Source organism: Hemitrygon akajei, chromosome 5 (genome assembly GCF_048418815.1).
Source record: "Hemitrygon akajei chromosome 5, sHemAka1.3, whole genome shotgun sequence".
In the NCBI taxonomy this organism is placed as follows: Eukaryota; Metazoa; Chordata; class Chondrichthyes; order Myliobatiformes; family Dasyatidae; genus Hemitrygon; species Hemitrygon akajei.
In genome coordinates, this window is record NC_133128.1 from 70,279,716 (window position 1) to 70,300,190 (window position 20,475).

General features: G+C 40.5%; 1 protein-coding gene across 1 annotated transcript in view; it reads right to left on the reverse strand.

Moving 5' to 3' along the window:
- Window positions 1-20,475, reverse strand: part of LOC140727849 (transcription regulator protein BACH1-like) — a 67,727-nt gene that overhangs the window by 26,489 nt on the left and 20,763 nt on the right. Inside the window, exon 2 of the mRNA XM_073045697.1 lies at window positions 4,766-5,020. Coding sequence (XP_072901798.1) covers window positions 4,766-5,008 — 243 coding nt within the window. The 5' untranslated portion in view covers window positions 5,009-5,020. The remainder of the gene's footprint in view (window positions 1-4,765; window positions 5,021-20,475) is intronic.

Genomic DNA, 20,475 nt, shown 5'->3' on the forward strand with positions numbered 1-20,475 from the left:
GAGGACCCAGAAGACTGGAGAGTAGCAAATGTTGTGCTATTCAAGAAGGGAAATGGGGATAATCCATGTACTTACATGATAATGAGCCTCAAGTCAATGTTAGAAATGCTACTGGAGAGTATACAGAGGGATAGGATTTATGCACATTCGGAAAGGCAAGACCTGCTAAACTGTCAACATCTGCTTAGCAGGTCAAACTTGACCAAGTTTTAGAGGAAAGGACAATAGTCCTTGATGAGAGCAAGGAAGTGGACATTACCTACATGGGCTTTCAGGCATTGATGAGGTCCTTCATGGAAGATTGATACAGAAGGTAAAGATACATGGAATTCAGGATGAATTGCAAGTTTGTATTCTGAACTGCTTGTCCACAGAACACAGAGTAGGGGTGCAAGGTTGTTAGTGTGGATGGAGGCTCTGCAAGGATTGGTGCTGGGACCTTTGTTTTTTTGTCATACAGTGGTATGCAAAAGTTTGGGCACCCCTGGTCAAAATTTCTGTTAAAGTGAATGGCTAAGCAAGTAAAAGATTACCTGATTTCCAAAAGGCATAAAGTTAAAAGATGATACATTTCTTTAATATTTTAAGCAAGATTACTTTTTTTATCTTCATCTTTTACAGTTTCAAAATAACAAAAAAGGAAAAGGGCCCGAAGCAAAAATTTGGGCACCCTGCATGGTCAGTACTTAGTAACACCACCTTTAGCAAGTATCACTGCTTGTAAACGCTTTCTATAGGCGGCTAAGAGTCTTTCATTTCCTGTTGGGGTAATTTTCACCCATTCTTCCTGAAGGTCTTTTACAGTCAACTGGGGATTTTGATTTGCCTTTCTAGCAATCCTACAAGTGGTTCTCTCGGAACGTTTTCTTGGTCTTCCAGACCTCAACTTGACCTCCACCGTTCCTGTTAACTGCCATTTCTTAATTACATTACAAACTGACGAAACAGCTACCTGAAAACACTTTGCTATCTTCTTATAGCCTTCTCTTGCTTTGTGGGCATCATTTATTTTAATTTTCAGAGTGCTAGGCAGCTGCTTAGAGGAGCCCATGGCTGCTGCTTGTTGGGAAAAGGTTTGAGGGGTCAGGGTAGTTACAAAGCTTTGAAATTTGCATCACCTGGCCTTTCCTAACGATGACTGTGAACAAGCCATAGCCCTAACAAGCTAATTAAGGTCTGAGACCTTGGTAAAAAGTTATCTGAGAGCTCAAATCTCTTGGGGTGCCCAAACTTTTGCATGGTGCTCCTTTCTATTTTTTTCCCCACTCTAAAATTGTACAAAACAAAAATAATACACTAATCTTGCTTAAAATGTTGAAAAGAATGTTTCATCTTCAACTTTATGACTTTTGAAGATCAGTTCATCTTCTACTCGCGTATCTAATCACAGTAACAGAAATTTTGACCAGGGGTGCCCAAATGTTTGAATGCCACTGTATATACATCAATGACTTGGATGAAAATGTAGATGGGCGGTTTAGCAAGTTTGCAGATGGCACCAAGATTAGTGGAGTTGTGGACATTGTAAAGGCCAATTAAAGAATACAGATCAGTTACAGATATGCGTAGAGAAGTGCCAGATGGAGTTTAATCTGGCAAGTGTGAAGTGCTGCACTTTGCTATTAAGTGAAAGAATTAAGTGTACAGTTCACGGTAGGCCCCTTAACAACAAAGATACAGAGGGGTCTTGGAGTCCAAGTCCATTACTCTCTGAAAGTGCCTAAGCATGTGCATGAGGTGGTAAAGGTGGCTCATTCACACTTTCCTTCATTGTTAAGAGTGTTGAGTGTAAGAGCAACGCTGCAGCTTCATAAACCTTAAGTCAGACCTCACTTGCAGTACTGTATGGAGTCCATTACAAGAAGCACGAGACTAGAAAGGGTGCAGAAGAGTTTTACCAGGGTGCTGCCTGGATAAGCGGGTATGAGCTATAAAGACAGGTTGGAAAAAAATGAAAACACAAAATGCTGGCAGAACTCAGCAGGCCAGACAGCATCTATGGGAGGAGGTAGTGACGACGTTTCGGGCCGAAACCCTTCATCAAGAGTGAAGTAACATGGGATGGTGGAGAGGGGATAAGAAGTGGGGGGAGAGATGAAATAGAGAGCTGGGAAGTGATAGGCTGGAGGCAAATGAGCTGGGGGAAGGTGGAGAATTATGGGAAAAAAAGAGAAAGAAAGGTAGGGCTGGGGCGAGATTATAGTGAGGGGGGAAAAAAGAGAAAGAGAACCAGACTAAAGTAACAGATAGGGATGGGGGTAAGGGGGGGCAGGGGTATTAACAGAGGTCTGTGAGTTGCATGTTCATGCCGGCAGGCAGGAGGCTACCTAGGCGGGAGATAAGGTATTGTTCCATTGACCTGCGTGTGGCCTCATCTTGACAGTAGAGGAGGCCATGGACAGACATGTCGGAGTGGGAGTGGTCTGTGGAATTGGTTCCTTGTACAATTTCATTCGTGTCATTCATAACTGGAAAGAAAACTGAAGGGTATTCAACTCCGTTAATACCCCTGCCCCCCCTTACCCCCATCCCTATCTATTATTTTAGTCTGGTTCTCTTTTTCTCTCTTTTTTCCCCCTCACTATAATCTCCCCCCCCCCCACCCCTACCTTTCTTTCTCTTTCATTTCCCATAATTCTTCACCTTCCCCCTAGCCCATTTCCCTCCAGCCTATCACTTCCCAGCTCTCTACTTCATCACTCCCCCCACTTCTTATCCCCTCTCCACCATCCCATGTTACTTCACTCCTGATGAAGGGTTTTGGCCCGAAACGTCGTCACTACCTCCTCCCATAGATGCTGTCTGGCCTGCTGAGTTCTGCCAGCATTTTATGTTTTTATTTATTTCCAGCATCTGCAGATTCACTCGTGTTGCCTTGGAAAAAAAAGTGTCCTTTTCCCTATAGTGTCAAAGGGTGAGTGGAGACCTGATAAAGGTTTGTAAAATTGCGAGAAGCATAGATAAGATGGAGTCAGAATCTTCTTCCTTGAGCAGAAATGCCAAACGCCAGAGGACATGCTTTTAAAAGCTGGATGTGTTAAAGATGAAGCGAGGGCAAGGGATTGGTAAATACAAAGGGTGGTACTGGAAGTAGGAAGTTTGATGGAGTTTAGAGGCTTTTAGATAGACACAAGAATATGAGAATACAAAGGGAATGAAGGAGTGTGCATGATAAGACAGGAAGACAACATTTAATACAAATTAGCATCAAGGCCAGTACAACACTGTGTGCCAAATGGCCTGCCCAGTGCATTACTGCTTTATGTTCTATCTTCACAAAGATAGTTGTCATTACATAGCTACTGAACATGACCACCTTTTCACCAATTTTCCAAGAAGATATTGAAAATCAAGTCCCATCCCAATCTGGCTGATTAAATCAAACTGACAGGAAAAGGGACAGCAACCTTAATTCTAAAAAATGATTTCACAGATTCACACAAGGACCAAAGTTATACCATGAGGGAGATCACTCTGCTCATCAAGTCTGTACTGGCACTGTACAAGTGCAATCTAGACAATCTTACTCCCCAATCCCGTATTGATAGCACTGGAAATTCTCTCTTTTTAAAAGCTGCAGAGGGTTGTAAATCTAATCGGCTCCATCTTGGGAGTACTAGCCTACAAAGTACCCAGGACATCTTCAAGGAGCAGTGTCTCAGAAAGGTAGTGTTCATTATTAATGACCGCCAGAACTTAGGGCATGCCCTTTCTCACTGTTATCATCATGTAGGAGGTACAGAAGCCTTGAAGGCACACACTCAACGATTCAGGAACAGCTTCTTTCCTTCTGCCATCCAATTCCTAAATGGACATTGAACCTTTGGACACTACCTCACTTTTTAAATATATATTATTTTTGGTTTTTGCACGACTTTTAATTTATTCAATATACATACATTGTAATTGATTTACTTATTTATTATTATGTTATTTTGTTTTTTCTTCTTCTATATTATGTACTGCATTGAACTGCTACTGCTAAGGTAACAAATTTCACATCACACGCAGGTGATAATAAACCTGATTCCGATTCTGATACCAAAGTGAATGGGATTCATTTAACATGACTATTACCTCAGTACTACCCATACCATCCACCCCTGTGGTGCATTTTCTAAATCTTCATGATTCACTGTGTAAAAGTAAAACACTCACTCACTTTTGGTTCTCCTCAAGTACTTTATTCTTTGCCCCTTGGTTCTTATTACCATAAAAAGCATACATGATTTTACAAGTCTTTTAGAGGAATTCAGTGTTGCATTAAAACAGAAAAGGCTTCTTTACAAAATTTGCCTGAGACAGATTTTAAGGTAAAGCAACATAATCAAAATTATGCATAATTTTGCTGTTCTGAAATATGTGGTCAACACTTGTCTTAATAAAGAGCTCAACATTGGCAAAGCTGTTACGAGGTAACTACAGACTTCTGAAATTAGAACCTTCTGACTACTGGTAGAGATTGGTAGCTAGGCCAAAGATTTCAATGAAAAATTCCTTGATCGAAGCAATCTCCCCTTCAATTAATCATTACAAGATCAATATCAATAATATCATTGACTTTTCCTTAGGTAAACAGCATTCAGAAGAGAGGACCTCTTATCAGCCACAGAAATTACCAGATCATACAGGGGTAATACAAGCTACCCCACCCCATGACCTCCCACCTACCCAGGTCACAGTGTGCTTAATTGTTGAGGACAGAGACCTGGAAATCATGATAAATTATCAGAAGACAATTATGTAAATTGTATGCAGTCCTTACCTCTTCAGGAAGTGTCACAAGCATGTCAAGCTCTTTCGTCCATCCAACAGTTGACAGAAAATAATCACTGCATGCAGCAAGCACAGAACGGTGAGCACGAAAGGGCTTGTTTTCTACTATCACAGTCACATCACAGAAGAGGTCTTGCTTCCTTTGATCATTGAGGCTCAGCAGTACATTAGTACTGTGTACCGAGGACTCGTAGGAATAAACCAAAGTGTCGCTCTTGTCTTTTATTGACATTGTCTCTCATATCTGGAAAAATAAATACATTTCATGATTCCAAACCTAATGATTTTCAATTATATGTTTAAACATATTAATTCAACATTAAAGAAAAAACTAAGTTAGAAATTTTGTGATGTGCAGTATTTTTTCCAGTTTCCTCTGTGCTTGTATGGGAGACATTTAATTTTCTCACCTATCAGAAGGGTCAGCAGCTCAATCTAAACCAGAATTTCAAATAGAAAAGTAAGTTTACAGAAGGAATTTCTTCAGCCAGAGGGTGGTGAATCTGTGCAATTCATTGCTTCAGAGGGCTGTGCCAAACCATTGGGTTTATTCAAAGCAGAGGTTGATAGGTTTTTGATTGTTAAGAGGTTAACGGTTATGGGGAGAAGTTGGGAGAATGGGGTTTTAAAATATCAGCCATGATTGATTGGAGGAGCAGACTTGATAAGTCATACAGCTTAATTATTTTCCCATATATTGTGACTTACACATTTCATTCCAACAATATAATTTAAAAAAAGACAAAAACTGGCTGATTTTAAGATTGGTGGCTATAGTTTAAATGTATTAGTTTCACCATTAAACCTACTCTGAATACTACTTTCACTGAGACCATGTAGAACATTTGATTGTAGAAGGGAGAACATACATTGCTGCAACAACAAAAAGTTGCCTCTAGTCTTAACTTATTACAAGTGATCTGAATGGTATATATATTTTTGATAAAATTTTAATGATTGTAACATTATTCTAGCTGGGTGTAGATTAAAAGGAATCAAAACTTCAATAACAAATATTATGTAAAAGCTAAAGGATGAAACAGAAGGTGAAAGCAAAGTTCTCTAAATACAGATTTAATAAACAGATCTAACATTTAACAAACTCTAATAGCTCCATGGATGATAGAAAAATGGAGGGCTGAGCAAGAAGATTAGATTGACCTTAGAGCAGGTTAAAAGGTCGACACAACACTACAGACCAGGGGTAACCTTCAGAGGCAAAATTACTGTACATTAACATTGCACAACCATACAAGTGTGCAGAACTGAAAATTTCACATAAACAGCAATTCTGATGCCTCAGGAAATCTGATATTTCACACTTTTCTAACATTGTTCCTTGTATTTTATTTCACCTTCTCACTCGCCAAGTCATTAAACTTGCTCCCTCTCCAGACATGCAGCATCTACCAATATAGAAGTAGAAATAGCACACTCTTATGCAGGTCTATTACTGTAGATAGATTTTTAAATAACAAATAAAAACTAACTGGAGAACACGTAATATCTGCTCGTTATAGAAGAATGCAATTTGACATCAAAGCAATGAGGTAAAAGTTATATAGGTATAGATGAATACTGTACATCCCAACATCTGTATTGCCTTTAAGATTTCTCTACATGACCATTTTATTCATTGTCTTCTACAGAGTTACTGAGGAACACAGCAATTAAATACTTCTGGAACAAGAGACCGTAAGACTGTAACACACAGGAGCAGAATCAAGCCATTTGAGTCTACGCCACAGTTTGATCGTGGCTGACTTATTTCCCTCTTAACACAATTCTGCCTTCTCCCCATAACCTTTGACTGCAATCAGGTCATTTGGAACTAATGATTTTATATTAACTGCTCATAAACTGATTGACATAAGTCACACAAATTCAGTAGCATGCATTATTGTCAGCTTTTATTTTAATCAAACTTCAATGCACATCTTTTGTTCTAGTTTCCATGTGTCAGAAGAAATCTAGAACACAGAAACTATATTAAAAACTGGATCATTCTGCAACTTATGCACTCTTACAGAATCAAACTCTAAGTTTATTGTGCCTTTCCTTTTCTCGTTCCCTTCTAACACTGCAACTCATTGTTTCACAGGTCCATCCAGTTCTATATACTCCTTTGCTAATTAACTAGTGGATAAATTACAATGGTCTATTAAGCTTCCAGCATGGCTTTGAGTGTAGAAGCAAAAGATACCAGTTGAAAGCCAAGAATTCACAGAGAATCTGCAAACTCTCTACAAAGGCCATTCGAGCTCAGGATCCATTCTGTATCTCTGGGATCACAGCAACTTTAACTGCTGCACCAGTTTTTTTTTAATTGTTTAAAGCTCAAATGCTACAAAATTCAGGATTCCCATCTGAATGCAAACAAAACCAACACTTTAGCTGGCCCTGCTCTAAATCCAATTTTCCAACTGTGCTCTGAAGCTTGGACTTAACCCAACAGAAGAACAGAAAACAAATTCTTCTGAATAGAAGATGATCATGAGGGAGATGGGCAAATATTTGCTCAATTACACTTAATGCATTAAATTTTTTAGGAGGAGGACACTTCTGAAGCCCTAGAGGAGAAGATGCATTTGAAGTAGCTGGATGAACCAATGGGTTTATAGCTGACATTAGTGGCTAGTTTGTAATTTGAGATGGAGACATATCCAGAGGAGTCAGCAACATGCAGGTGAATTTGAGGGCAGGATGGATGTTGTTAGAGAATGTGATAAAATTGATGAGATACACACAAGTGCAGGAAGCAACATCAGTGCTATTGGTGATGCAGTGTAAAAACAACTGCAGAGGGGGGCCTGAGTAGATCTTACCAATGTAAAGGAGGTCGCATTGGGGGCACCAGATACAGGAGGTGACCCCAACGGATTCACTGAAGTGCTGCCTCACTTGAAAGGACTGTTTGGGGCCCTGAATTGAGGTGAGGGAGGAAGTGAATGGGAAGATGTAGCATTTCTGTCTCTTGCAGTGATAAGTGCTAGGAGGGAAATTTGTGGCGAGAGATGAATAGTCAAAGGAATCACGGATGGAGCAATCTCTGTGGAAAGTGGAGAATGGGTGGGAGGTAAATGGGTGTGTTTGGTGGTAGGGTCCCATTGAAGATGGCAAAAGTTGCAGAGAATGATATGTTGGATGCAGAGGTTCATGGGGTGGTAGATACAAAAGGAACACTATCCCTGTTAAGGTGACGGGAAGATGTAGTAAGTGTGGATGTCTGGGAAATGGAGGAGATGCAGGAGAGGGCAGTATTATCGGTGGAGGAAGGGGAACCCCATTTTTTGAAGTAGGAAAAAAACAGCTCTGATGTCCTGGAAAGGAAAACCACATCCCGGGAGCAGATGAGGTGGAGACGAAAGAGCAGAAAGTGAATGGTATTCTCTCGGAGAGAGGGTAGAAGAGGTATCGTCAAAATATCCATGCAAATCAGTGATTTTATAAAAGATGTCAGTAGACAGTTTGTCTCCAGAGATGGAGACAGAGAGATCAAGGAAGGAGAAAAAGGTATCAGAAATAGGCCAAGTGAATTTAAGGACAGGGTGAAAAATGAAGGCAATGTTGCTGAAATTGATTAGCTAAGCATAGGTGCATGAAGCACCACCAATGTAGTTGTCAATGTTGCACAGGAGAGTTGAGGGGCATTACTAGGGAAGACTTGGAGCACGAACTGTTCCATGGAGCCAATGAAAAGGCAAGCATAGCTGAGGCCCATCCGGGTACCCATGACTACACCTCGAGTCTGGAGAAAGTGGGAGGAGCCAAAAGAGAAACTGTTGAGGGTAAGGTCCAGTTCCACCATTTGATGGTATCTGTTGTTCAGAAAGAAGCAGAGAGCTTTAAGGCCTTCTTGATGGAGGATAGAAGTGTATAGGTACTGAACATCCATGGTGAAAATGAGGTGGCCAGAGCCAGGGAAATTAAGGTTCTTAAGGAGCATGTGAAATGTTGCAGATGTATGTAAATGGTAAGGGATGAACCAAGGGTGATAGAATGTAGTTGGGTTATGAGGACACGAGTTCAGTGCGGCAGGACCAGGCAGAACCAAGGGGTTAAGAACAGTAAGAGAATTATGAGGTTGGAGGCAGCAGACAGGAAATGTCCAGAGTTGATGGTGCAGGAGACATTAGCCTGATGGTCCAAGTGTGGTCTTTTTCAAGGGGTAAGTGAAAAGGAGATGCCTGAAAGTTGCTGCCTGGCCCCAAAAAGGTAGAAGTTAGTCTGCCACACTGCTACCTTGCGGAGGCCAGGCAGCAACTTTCAGACATCCGCTTTGCTGCTGTCTGCCACACTATGACAGCAAACCCTCTGGCTGTGTGATTGATACTGAGGTTGGGATTGGTGCGGAGAGAGTGGAGAGCAGTGCATTCAGAGGGGATAACGTTCGAAGAGGAGAGTAGAGCGGGAAATGCTGAAGTCAACCCGGTTGATGTCTTGTCAGCAATTAGAGATGAAAAAAAATACAGAGCAGATAGAGAACCAGAGCAGCTGTCCAAGTAAAGGAAGAGGTTTGGAGACAGGAAAAAGGGACATTGGTGCAGGAGTGCTGTTGACGTTTCGGGCCAAGACCCTTCGTCAGGACTAACCAAAAGGAAAGATAGTAAGAGATTTGAAAGTAGTGGGGGGGAGGGGGAAATGCGAAATGATAGGAGAAGACCGGAGGGGGTGGGATGACGCTAAGAGCTGGAAAGGTGATTGGCGAAAATGATACAGAGCTGGAGAAGGGAAAGGATCATGGGACGGGAGGCCTCAGGAGAAAGAAGCGTGGGGGGGGAAGCAACAGAGGGAGATGGAGAACAGTCAAACAACTAAATAGTCGGGGATGGGGTAAGAAGGGGAGGAGGGGCATTAACGGAAGTTAGAGAAGTCAATGTTCATGCCATCAGGTTGGAGGCTACCCAGCTGGTATAAAAGGTGTTGTTCCTCCAACCTGAGTTTGGATTCATCTTGACAGTAGAGGAGGCCATGGATAGACATATCAGAATGGGAATGGGACGTGGAATTAAAATGTGTGGCCACTGGGAGATCCTGTTTTTTTCTGGCTGACCGAGCGTAGGAGTTCAGCGAAACGGTCTCCCAGTCTGCGTCGGGTCTCACCAATATATAAAAGGCCACACCGGGAGCACCAGACGCAGTATACCACACCAGCCGACTCACGGGTGAAGTGTCGCCTCAAGCTAGCAGTTTTTTCCCCTCCAGATTCCAGCAGCTACAGCCTCCTTTCTACATATGTATTCAGACTATATCCTTATATGAACCAAGATGCACTCCTGCTAAAATTTCCACTTATTTGCTCATTATTTTATTGCATTTGTACAATAACTTCAATACTTTTTTTGTTCACCAAGGCACTCAAAACTGATCACTGAGAAAACGGTGCAAAATATTGTTTTTAATTTCTTTGCACTGTTATTGACATGTGGATACATTTTTAATGAATAATCCTTGAATTAATAAATGTACCGAGGAACAACAGCTTATACTTCATCTTCAAGTCTTTAATCTGACAGCACAACACAGGCTTCTTGGCCTAACTTGTTCATGCTGACCAAGGTGCCCATCTAAGCTCAACTCATTTCCAACATTCCGATCACTGAGTGCTTTTAAAGTGGTCACCATAGTCATTGTGTCTTTAATATTTCAGTGATATACAGCAACAGAGAAGGAAGCAAGGCTTAGAAACTACTACCTCCCATTGATAATTAAAACAATTCTGGAAGTTGAAATCACACAAGCAGTGTTAAAATTATTTCTTGTTTCGCACCAAGTATCAATTGGAGTGACTGGATGAGAAACTCCAAGAGCTTAAATCTCTGTCCTGTCTTGGTTACACAGGTCTCTAACAAACAAAAATACTGGAAAACTGTCAATATGATATTCATATTTATAAAGAAGTGGAGAAAAACGGACAGTAATTACAGGCCAATTAGCCTGTAATTAGTAGAGTCATTTAGAATAGTATAACAGAACATTTGGAAAATTATGATCAAGTCAAGCAAAGTTGCAATGATTTCATGAAAGAGAAATCTTGTCTGACAAATATATTGTAAATTCTTGAGGAAATATTAGCCATTGTGGGTAGAGCAAAATAAGTAGATGTGTTGTATTTGAAATTAAAAGGTATTCACCAAGGTGCCTCTTAAAAGGCAAAGTCAAAAATGACTATGATATTGGAGGCAATTTGCTGGCTTGGATAGATTCATTAACAGGCAGAAAGCAATGAGTTTCAACCTGTGACTGGCGGGACTGCAACTCTATAAAATACTAATCAACTGGCAGAAAGATGCATGGATTTCAGTAAAATCTTTGACAAGGTACCCACATGGAGACTGGTCCAAATGATTAGAGCTGCTGGGATTCAATGCAAGGAGACAAATTGGATCCAAAATTGCCTTAGTAATTAATAGGAGGCAGGGAGTGATGGTGGAAAACAGTTGTTATCTATTAATGAACTGCAAAGGATATGATTTTGCAGATGCCATACTGTTATCAGTAGTGAGGAGTATAGTCTCAGGCTATGAGATTATACTAATCAATTGATCAGGACAGCCAAACATTGGTAGATGGAATTTACTTCTATTAAGTGTGAGGTAATGCATAAATGTTAGGACAGAGGCATGGATGGTAGAGCCCTTATATGATATTGAGGAACAGAGAGACCTTTATTTATCAATCCAAAGTCCCTCAAAGGTAGCAACACAGAGAGATCATGTTTAAGGTAACATACAGGATCCTTCCCTTCATTAGCTTCAAAAAATATAGAAACAGAAAAATTGTAATAGAACTTTATATAAAAAAAAACCTTTGTTAGGCCAGATCTAGACTAATGTGCTCAGTTCAGATTGCTACATCATAGGAAGTAAGCATTTCCACAGAAGGCGCAGAGCAGTGATTCAACCAGGCATGGGGTATGACAGAATGTTTCAGTTATTTGGAAAGTTGGAATATGTTGGGTTTGTTTTCCTTAAAGCAGAGACTGGCAAGATAGGACTATTTATTGAGAGGCAAAGACAGCGAAAAACTTTTACCTTTAGCGGGTATCTAAATCTTAAACCTATTCTTTCTGGGTTTTGCAGGAAGTTTAGAGAATCTAAAAAGTGTTATTTTTCGCATCCCGAGTAGATGGAATCTGGAAAGCACCAGCAGAGGGACGGGTGAAGGTAGCTAATCTCACAACATTTTTACTTAAACAAGTACTTAAGTTGCCCAGGGTAGAGAAAGCTAAGGAGAATGTGCTTGAAAATGCAATTAATATAACTGATATTTAATATTGACATGGTGGGCTGAAGTGCCTAAATGCATTGTATGACACAATGACAAACAAATGCAGCATCCAACAGGGAAACACAGCAAAATGTTGGCACTCATTTCAAAAAGCACAAAGTGTTAAGGTAGAGAATTTTTTTTTACTGCCCTATACAAAGCACTCATAAGACCATCGCGAGTATGTGAACTATTCATGCCAAAATATTACTTAACTGGACACAGTTCATAAAAGGTCCACATGGATGATCACAGATATGGACAGGTTGTCCTACATGGAAAGGCTTAACAATCTGGGACTTTACTCACTGGAGGTTAGAACAAGAGCAGATCTTCGTGAATACCCATATTCTCTGGGCACTGAATAGGATAAAAGTAGACAGAATGATACACATGGGAGAATCCAGAATGAGTATGTGGTCTCAGAGTAACTGGGATCTATTTAAGACTAAGATTAGAAGAATTTCTCTCCAAGAGTGAGTGTTTTTGGATTCATTGCATAAGAGTTGTGGGAGCAGATTTCTTCTATTTAATTAATACTGAGATAGATAATTTTTTAATCAGTTAGGAAACTGAAGGTTATGGGGAAAAGACAGAAAGGCAGGCAAGATAAGCCATAATTCAAAAGATTTTGGAAAACGCTCAAGGTCCTGAAATGCATTCCTCCCAATTCAGGTAGCTTTTCTTCAATTGAATCACTCCTATTAACTCCCCTCCAGAGTGAGAATGCCTCATGAAGATGTCCAAAGTCTAAAAGCAACTTAAAGACTGTTCAGATGGCAACATTTGTTGATGTTAGTGCTGAATTATGAGATTTCCACTAAGATTTCCCCACCATTGAGCAACCAGGCTTGCAATCTGCTCCTTTCTCCTGCCTCACCTCCATTCCAGCTATACTTCACCCCTAGCTCAAAACCAAGGAAAAGATTAAGGCTTTTAATGATGTAAAATATCAGTCACAACCTTAATAGTCAATAATATTAAAGAGGATACCAAAAGTTTCTTCAGGTACACAAAGTGCAAAAGAGAGGCGAGAGTAGATATTAGATTGCTGGAAAATGATGCTGGAGAGGTAGTAATGGGAGACAACGAATTGGCAGATGAACTGAATAAGTATTTTGCATCAGTCTTCACTGTGGAAGAAACTAGCAGTATGGTGGACGTTCCGGATGACCGGGGATATGAAGGTTCTTGGGAAATTGAAAGGTCCGAAGTCATCTTGACTAGAGGGTGTACACCACAGAGTTCTGAAAGAGGAGGCTGAAGAGATTGTGTAGACATTAATAATGATCTTTCAAGAATCACTAAATTCTGGAAGACTGAAAAATTACAAATGTCACGTCACTCTTCAAGAAGGGAGAGAGACAGAAGAAAGGAAATTATAGGTTAGTTAGTCTGAGCTCTGTGGTTGGGAAGATGTTGAAATCGATCATTAAGGATGAGGTCTCAGGGTATTTGGAGGCACATAATAGGCCATTGTCAGCATGGTTTCCTCAAGGGAAAATGTTAACACGAGGGGGAATTTCTTTATTCAGTGAGTGATAGCTGTGTGGAATGAGCATCCAGTAGAAGTGGTAGAGGCAGGTTCGGTATTGTCATTTAAAGTAAAATTGGATAGGTATATGGACAGGAAAGGAATGGAGGGTTATGGGCTGAGTGCGGGCCAGTGGGACTAGGTGAGTGTAAGCGTCGGCACGGACTAGAAGGGCCGAGATGGCCTGTTTCCGTGCTGTAATTGTTATATGGTTATATGGTTAAAATCTTGTCTGACAAATCAGATGGAATTCTTTGAAATAGTAACAAGCAGGATAGACAAAGGAGAATCGGCATTTGAGCACTTGGATTTTCAGGACTTTGACAAGATGCCACACATGAGGCTGCCTAACAAGTTATAGAACATAGAATAGTACAGCACAGTACACGCCCTTCAGCCCACAATGTTGTGCCAACCACTAAACCCTGCCTCCCATATAACTCCCCACCTTAAACTCCTCCATAGTATTACAGGAAATGCACTAGCATGGATAAATGAGTGGCTGATTGGCAGGAGGCCAAGAGTGGGTATAAACGGAGCCTTTTCTGACTAGTCACCAGTGACTAGTGGTGTTCCACAGGGGGTCTGTGTTAGGACCAATTCATTTTACATTATATGTCAATGATTTGGATGATGGAATTGATGGCTTTGTTGCAAAGTTTACAAATGATATGAAGATGGGTGGAGGGGCAGATAGTTTTGTGGAAGTAGAGAGGCCACAGAAAGAAATAGGAGAATGGGGAAAGAAATAGCAGAAAGAATACAGTGTCGCGACGTGTATGGCCATGCACTTTGGTAAAAGAAATGAAACAGTTGACTATTTTCTAAATGGAGAACTAACTGAGATGCAAAGGGACTTGGGAGTCCTTGTGCAGGATTCCCTAAAAGGTTAATTTGCAGGTTGAGTCCGTGGTGAAGACGGCAATGTTAAAGAGGACTAGAATATAAAACTCAAGGATGGAATATAGAAACTTTATAAAGCACTGGTGAGGCCTCACTTGGGGCCCCTTATCTGAGAAAGGATGCACTGAAACTGTAGAGGATTCAAAGGAGGTTCACAAAGATGATTCTAGGGAGGATTGAATGGCTTGTCATATGAAGAGTGTCCGATGGCTCTGGGCCTGTTTTCACTAGAAATACAGAAGAATGCAGGGTGACCTCATTGAAACCTATCAAATGGTGAAAGGCATTGATATAGTGGATGTGAAGCAGATGTTTCCATGGTGGGAGAATCTAAGACTAGAGATCACAGCCTCAGAATAGAGGGGCATCCTTTTAGAACATAGATGAGGAGGAATTTCTTAAGCTAGAGAGTGGTGATTCTGTGGAATTCGTTGCCACAGGCAGCTGTGGAGACCAAGTATTTATATATATTTAAGGCACAGGTTGATAGATTCTTGATTAGCCAGTGCATGAAGGCAAGAGATTAGGACAGAGAGGAAAATTGGATCAGCCATGATGAAATGGCAGAGCAGACCTGATGGGCCCAATGGCCTAATTCTACTCCGGTATCTTATGGTCTTAAAAACCTGTAATGCAGGCATGAAATATTTGACATTTTTGTTTCTTATATTCTAAAAAGAAACTACCATCATTCCACTCGCACCACGATATAAAAAATTAATATTAAAATTGCACGCTCTTTAAAAAAAACTCAACAATTCTTCAAAACTATATTTTACTCAGGACTATTCTAAACGCTGTTCTTGAATTTCACGATTCAACTTTCAGTTCATGATCATAAACTCCTCCCTCCAATATCACAGATTTCCACACATTATTTTGGAACCCAGAATTATCTTCAAAATTTTCAGCCCTGCTTTTTCACAACTACTTCTGGCTTAAGATGACGTTGATGAAGCTCAGTGACTATTTACGGGCGACAAACAAAACAAACACAACTAAATACTTTATGAAAAACACTATCTTGTAAAAATTTATGGCAAACCATCATTGCAAAACAAGAAAGAGGCAAGCAAAGGCAAGACTGAGTCAAAGGTTGAAGCATGCGTGTGCAAGGTGAAGTCAAGGCAAGGTCAAACTGAGCAAAGTTAGAAACGTAGAAACATAGAAAACAGGTGCAGGAGTAGGCTGTTCAGCCCTTCGAGCCTGCACCGCCATTCAGTATGATCATGGCTGATCATCCAACTCAGAACCCTGTACCTGCTTTCTCTCCATACGCCCTGATCCCTTTAGCCACAAGGGCCATATCTGACTTCCTCTTAAATATAGCCAATGAACCGGCCTCAACTGTTTCCTGTGGCAGAGAATTCCACAGATTCACCACTCTCTGTGTGAAGAAGTTTTTCCTCATCTCAGTCCTAAAAGGCTTCCCCTTTATCCTTAAACTGTGACCCCTCATTCTGGACTTCCCCAACATCGGAAACAATCTTCCGATGTTCCGATTGGACGGCATCTAGCCCGTCCAATCCCTTTAGAATTTTATACTTTTCAATAAGATCCCCCTCAATCTTCTAAATTCCAGTGAGTATAAGCCTAGTCGATCTTCATATGAAAGTCCTGCCATCCCAGGAATCAATCTGGTGAACCTTCTCTGTACTCCCTCTATGGCAAGAATGTCTTTCCTCAGATTAGGAGACCAAAACTGCACACAATATTCTATGTGCGGTCTCACCAAGGCCTTGTACAACTGCAGTAGAACCTCCCTGCTCCTGTACTCAAATCCTTTTGCTATGAATGCCAACATACCATTTGCCTTTTTCACCGGCTGCTGTACCTGCATGCCCACCTTCAATGACTGGTGTACAATGACACCCAGGTCTTGTTGCACCTCCCCTTTTCCTAATCGACCACCATTCAGATAATAATCTGTTTTCCTGTTCTTGCCACCAAAGTTGATAACCTCACATTTATCTACATTAAATTGCATCTTCCATGAATTTGCCCACTCACCTAACCTATCCAAGTCACCTTGCATCCTCTTAGCATCTTCCTCACAGCTAACACCACCGCCCACTTCGTGTCATCCGCAAACTTGGAGATGCTGCATTTAATTCCCTCATCTAAATCATTAATATATATTGTAAACAATTGGGCTCCCAGCACTGAGCCTTGCGGTACCCCACTAGTCACTGACTGCCATTCTGAAAAGGTCCCGTTTACTCCCACTCTTTGCTTTCTGTCTGCCAACCAATTCTCTATCCACATCAATACCATACCCCCAATACCATGTGCTTTACGTTTGCACACTAATCTCCTGTGTGGGACCTTGTCAAAAGCCTTTTGAAAATCTAAATATACCACATCCAGTGGCTCTCCCCTATCCACTCTACTAGTTACATCTTCAAAAAATTCTATAAGATTCGTCAGACATGATTTTCCTTTCACAAATCCATGCTGACTTTGTCCGATGATTTCACCTCTTTCCAAATGTGCTGTTATCACATCTTTGATAACCGACTCTAGAATTTTCCCCACCACCGATGTCAGACTAACCGGTCTATAATTCCCCGGTTTCTCTCTCCCTCCTTTTTTAAAAAGTGGAGTTACATTAGCCACCCTCCAATCCTCAGGAACTAATCCAGAATCCATGGAGTTTTGAAAAATTATCACTAATGCATCCACTATTTCTTGGGCTACTTCCTTAAGCACTCTGGGATGCAGACCATCTGGCCCTGGGGATTTATCTGCCTTTAATCCCCTCAATTTACCTAACACCACTTCCCTACTAACATGTATTTCCCTCAGTTCCTCCATCTCACTAGACCCTCGGTCCCTTACTATTTCTGGAAGATTATTTATGTCCTCCTTCGTGAAGACAGAACCAAAGTAGTTATTCAATTGGTCTGCCATGTCTTTGTTCCCTATGATCAATTCACCTGTTTCTGACTGTAAAAGACCTACATTTGTCTTGACCAATCTTATTCTTTTCACGTATCTATAAAAGCTTTTACAGTCAGTTTTTATGTTCCCTGCCAGCTTTCTCTAATAATCTTTTTTCCCTTTCCTAATTAAGCCCTTTGTCCTCCTCTGCTAGTCTCTGAATTTCTCCCAGTCCTCAGGTGTGCTGCTTTTTTTTGCTAATTTATATGTTTCTTCTTTGGACTTGATACTATCCTTAATTTCCCTTGTCAGCCATGGGTGCACTACCTTCCCTGGTTTATTCTTTTGCCAAACTGGGATGAACAATTGTTGTAGTTCATCCATGCGATCTTTAAATGCTTGCCATTGCATATCCACCGTCAACCCTTGAAGTATCATTTGCCAGTCTATCTTAGCTAATTCACGTCTCATACCTTCAAAGTTACCTTTCTTTAAGTTCAGAACCTTTGTTTCTGAATTAACTATGTCACTCTCCATCTTAATGAAGAATTCCACCATATTATGGTCACTCTTACCCAAGGGGCCTCACACGACAAGATTGCTAACTAACCCTTCCTCATTGCTCAATACCCAATCTAGAATGGCCTGCTCTCTAGTTGGTTCCTCGACATGTTGGTTCAGAAAAGCATCCCACATACATTCCAAGAAATCCTCTTCCTCAGCACCCTTACCAATTTGGTTCACCCAATCTATTTGTAGATTGAAGTCACCCATTATAACTACTGTTCCTTTATTGCACACATTTCTAATTTCCTGTTTAATGCCATCCCCAACCTCACTACTACTGTTAGGTGGCCTGTACACAACTCCCACCAGCGTTTTCTGCTCCTTAGTGTTATGCAGCTCTACCCATATCGATTCCACATCCTCCAGACTAATGTCCTTCCTTTCTATTGCATTAATCTCCTCTCTAACCAGCAATGCTACCCCACCTCCTTTTCTAGTTGGAGTGGAAGAGAGGCAGATTTGTCCACCTAAACCAAGAACAAGGTTTGATCGATCTAAGCACCAGGCTGATTTGAAAAGGTCATATACAGTCATAATGTGGTGGCGGGGTCCAAACCCAGAGTCTATCGATGCAACAGGGCCCAGATCTTAGTGCGAGGAACAATCTAATATTTGGATGAGTTAAACGCTGGGCCAGATGTTTTGAAAAGGCAGGGTTTTGGGACAAGAGGCGAGGGTCAGGCCAGTTCTGCTCACTACTCTGCAACATTTACTCATCTCTGTGCTGAACTGAGGCATAGGCTGTTGCCTGCTCCGAGTATCGAGTATCATGTCTATGGACTCACTTTGTTCTGAGTGCTATTGGCTTACTTTTATTGCTTGCACAATTTGTTTACCCCTCCCCTCTCTCTCTCTCTCTCTCTCTGCACATTAGGTGCTTGACAGTCTTTTTAAAAAATAAGTTCTTGTGGGTTTCTTTGTTTTGTAGCTGCCTGTAAGGAGACGGATCTCAGGGCTGTATAATGTATACATACCTTGAGAATAAACGCTCTCTGAACATTGAACACCATTCTTCAGTATTTGTAATTCCCATTTCTCCACCCTAAAACACACATTGTTTTCAAATCCCTCTACTCCTTCCTAAACTAACTCAAGAAAACAAGAAACAATAAATTCACAACTCATTCCCGAAGATCTCATCCAACATGTAATCAGATTCTCATGAAAACTGATTGAGGAGTCTGGATATTAATTAAGTATATATCAAAATGAGTCTTAAAAAAGGACATCACTTTACAGTAAATTGAGCCTATACTCCGATAATCCACTATCCAACTATTCAGAAATCCACATAGCTTGCCATCTGGCTCACTAAGTCCCAAGTTCCTGCACTCCCTCTAAGTCACTTTGGAAGTTGCAGCAAGGCAAGGGTTAAGATAATATCTATACAAGAAAAGTCTTTGACGAGCATAACTTCCTTTTGCACAGCAGGGCACTGGAGCCATTTGGCATACAGAGACAAGATAAGGATGCAAGCCACACACCAACAAAAAGACAATTGTTTTACTAACTTTAAGCTTGTAGTTTCTTTGAACACCTGTATTGTGAATACCTTTTGATCTTGTAAATAAGGAATTTGAACATGAACAGGGTTACCAATTAGTCAATAGCCATAACTACTAGTTAATTCTATATAAAAATGGCACCTCTATTCAGACATCGGAACATTTTGGTGATGTGGGTCAGGCAGTTAACTGAGTTAACTGGAATATATGTACAATTCTACTGTATAACATCATTTAGTTCCATGTATTTTTGTATACTTTTTAAAAATCATTTGCACAATTTGTCCTCTGTTGCAAATTGGATACATGGAGGTCTTGGGTGTGTGAGTGCATATGTTTTTTAGTGAATTCTATGGTATTTGTTTTGTGGGTGCCTGCAGGAAGATAAATATCAAGGTTGTATATGGTATACATACTTTGATAATAAATTTGAACTTTGAAATAGGAATAACATTTGACAGCCAGGAAAATCTGCTTATCTGGCACCAAAGTCCCAAACCTGATGGATTTTTTACTGTACCCGGAGCTTTTCAGTATAACTATTTCTTATCACTCACTTTTCAAAATAAGTAACAATTTCCTGCAGAATTCACTGATATTTAATAAGCCCCAAATTTTTCACTGCAAGTTTTGTGCAGGAATAACTCGTGACAAATTACTGAATTTGGCATAAGCGAAACATGACAAGTTATTGAACTTCAATGTATGATTTTAATGAAGAGCATGCAGCTTGCTTACTTGTTTCACACAATTACAGATATCTAAGTAAAATATCTTATATATTCAGAGATTTTGTTGAATACTGAATGCTTTAAGTTATACAACACTAGCTACCACAACCAGCATTGCTATTCACTTGCATTAAATGAAAAGTTAAGCTTCAGCCAAAGGTAGATTAATAAGGAAGATACTTTTTCCCCATTACACCAGAAAAATACAAAATAGAAAGATTGTTTACTCACTTTAAGCAGCTTCTGTAATAGTGTTCAAGGCATTACTTTGGTTTTTCACAAAGCTTGATTTTCTGTCTCAGATCTATTC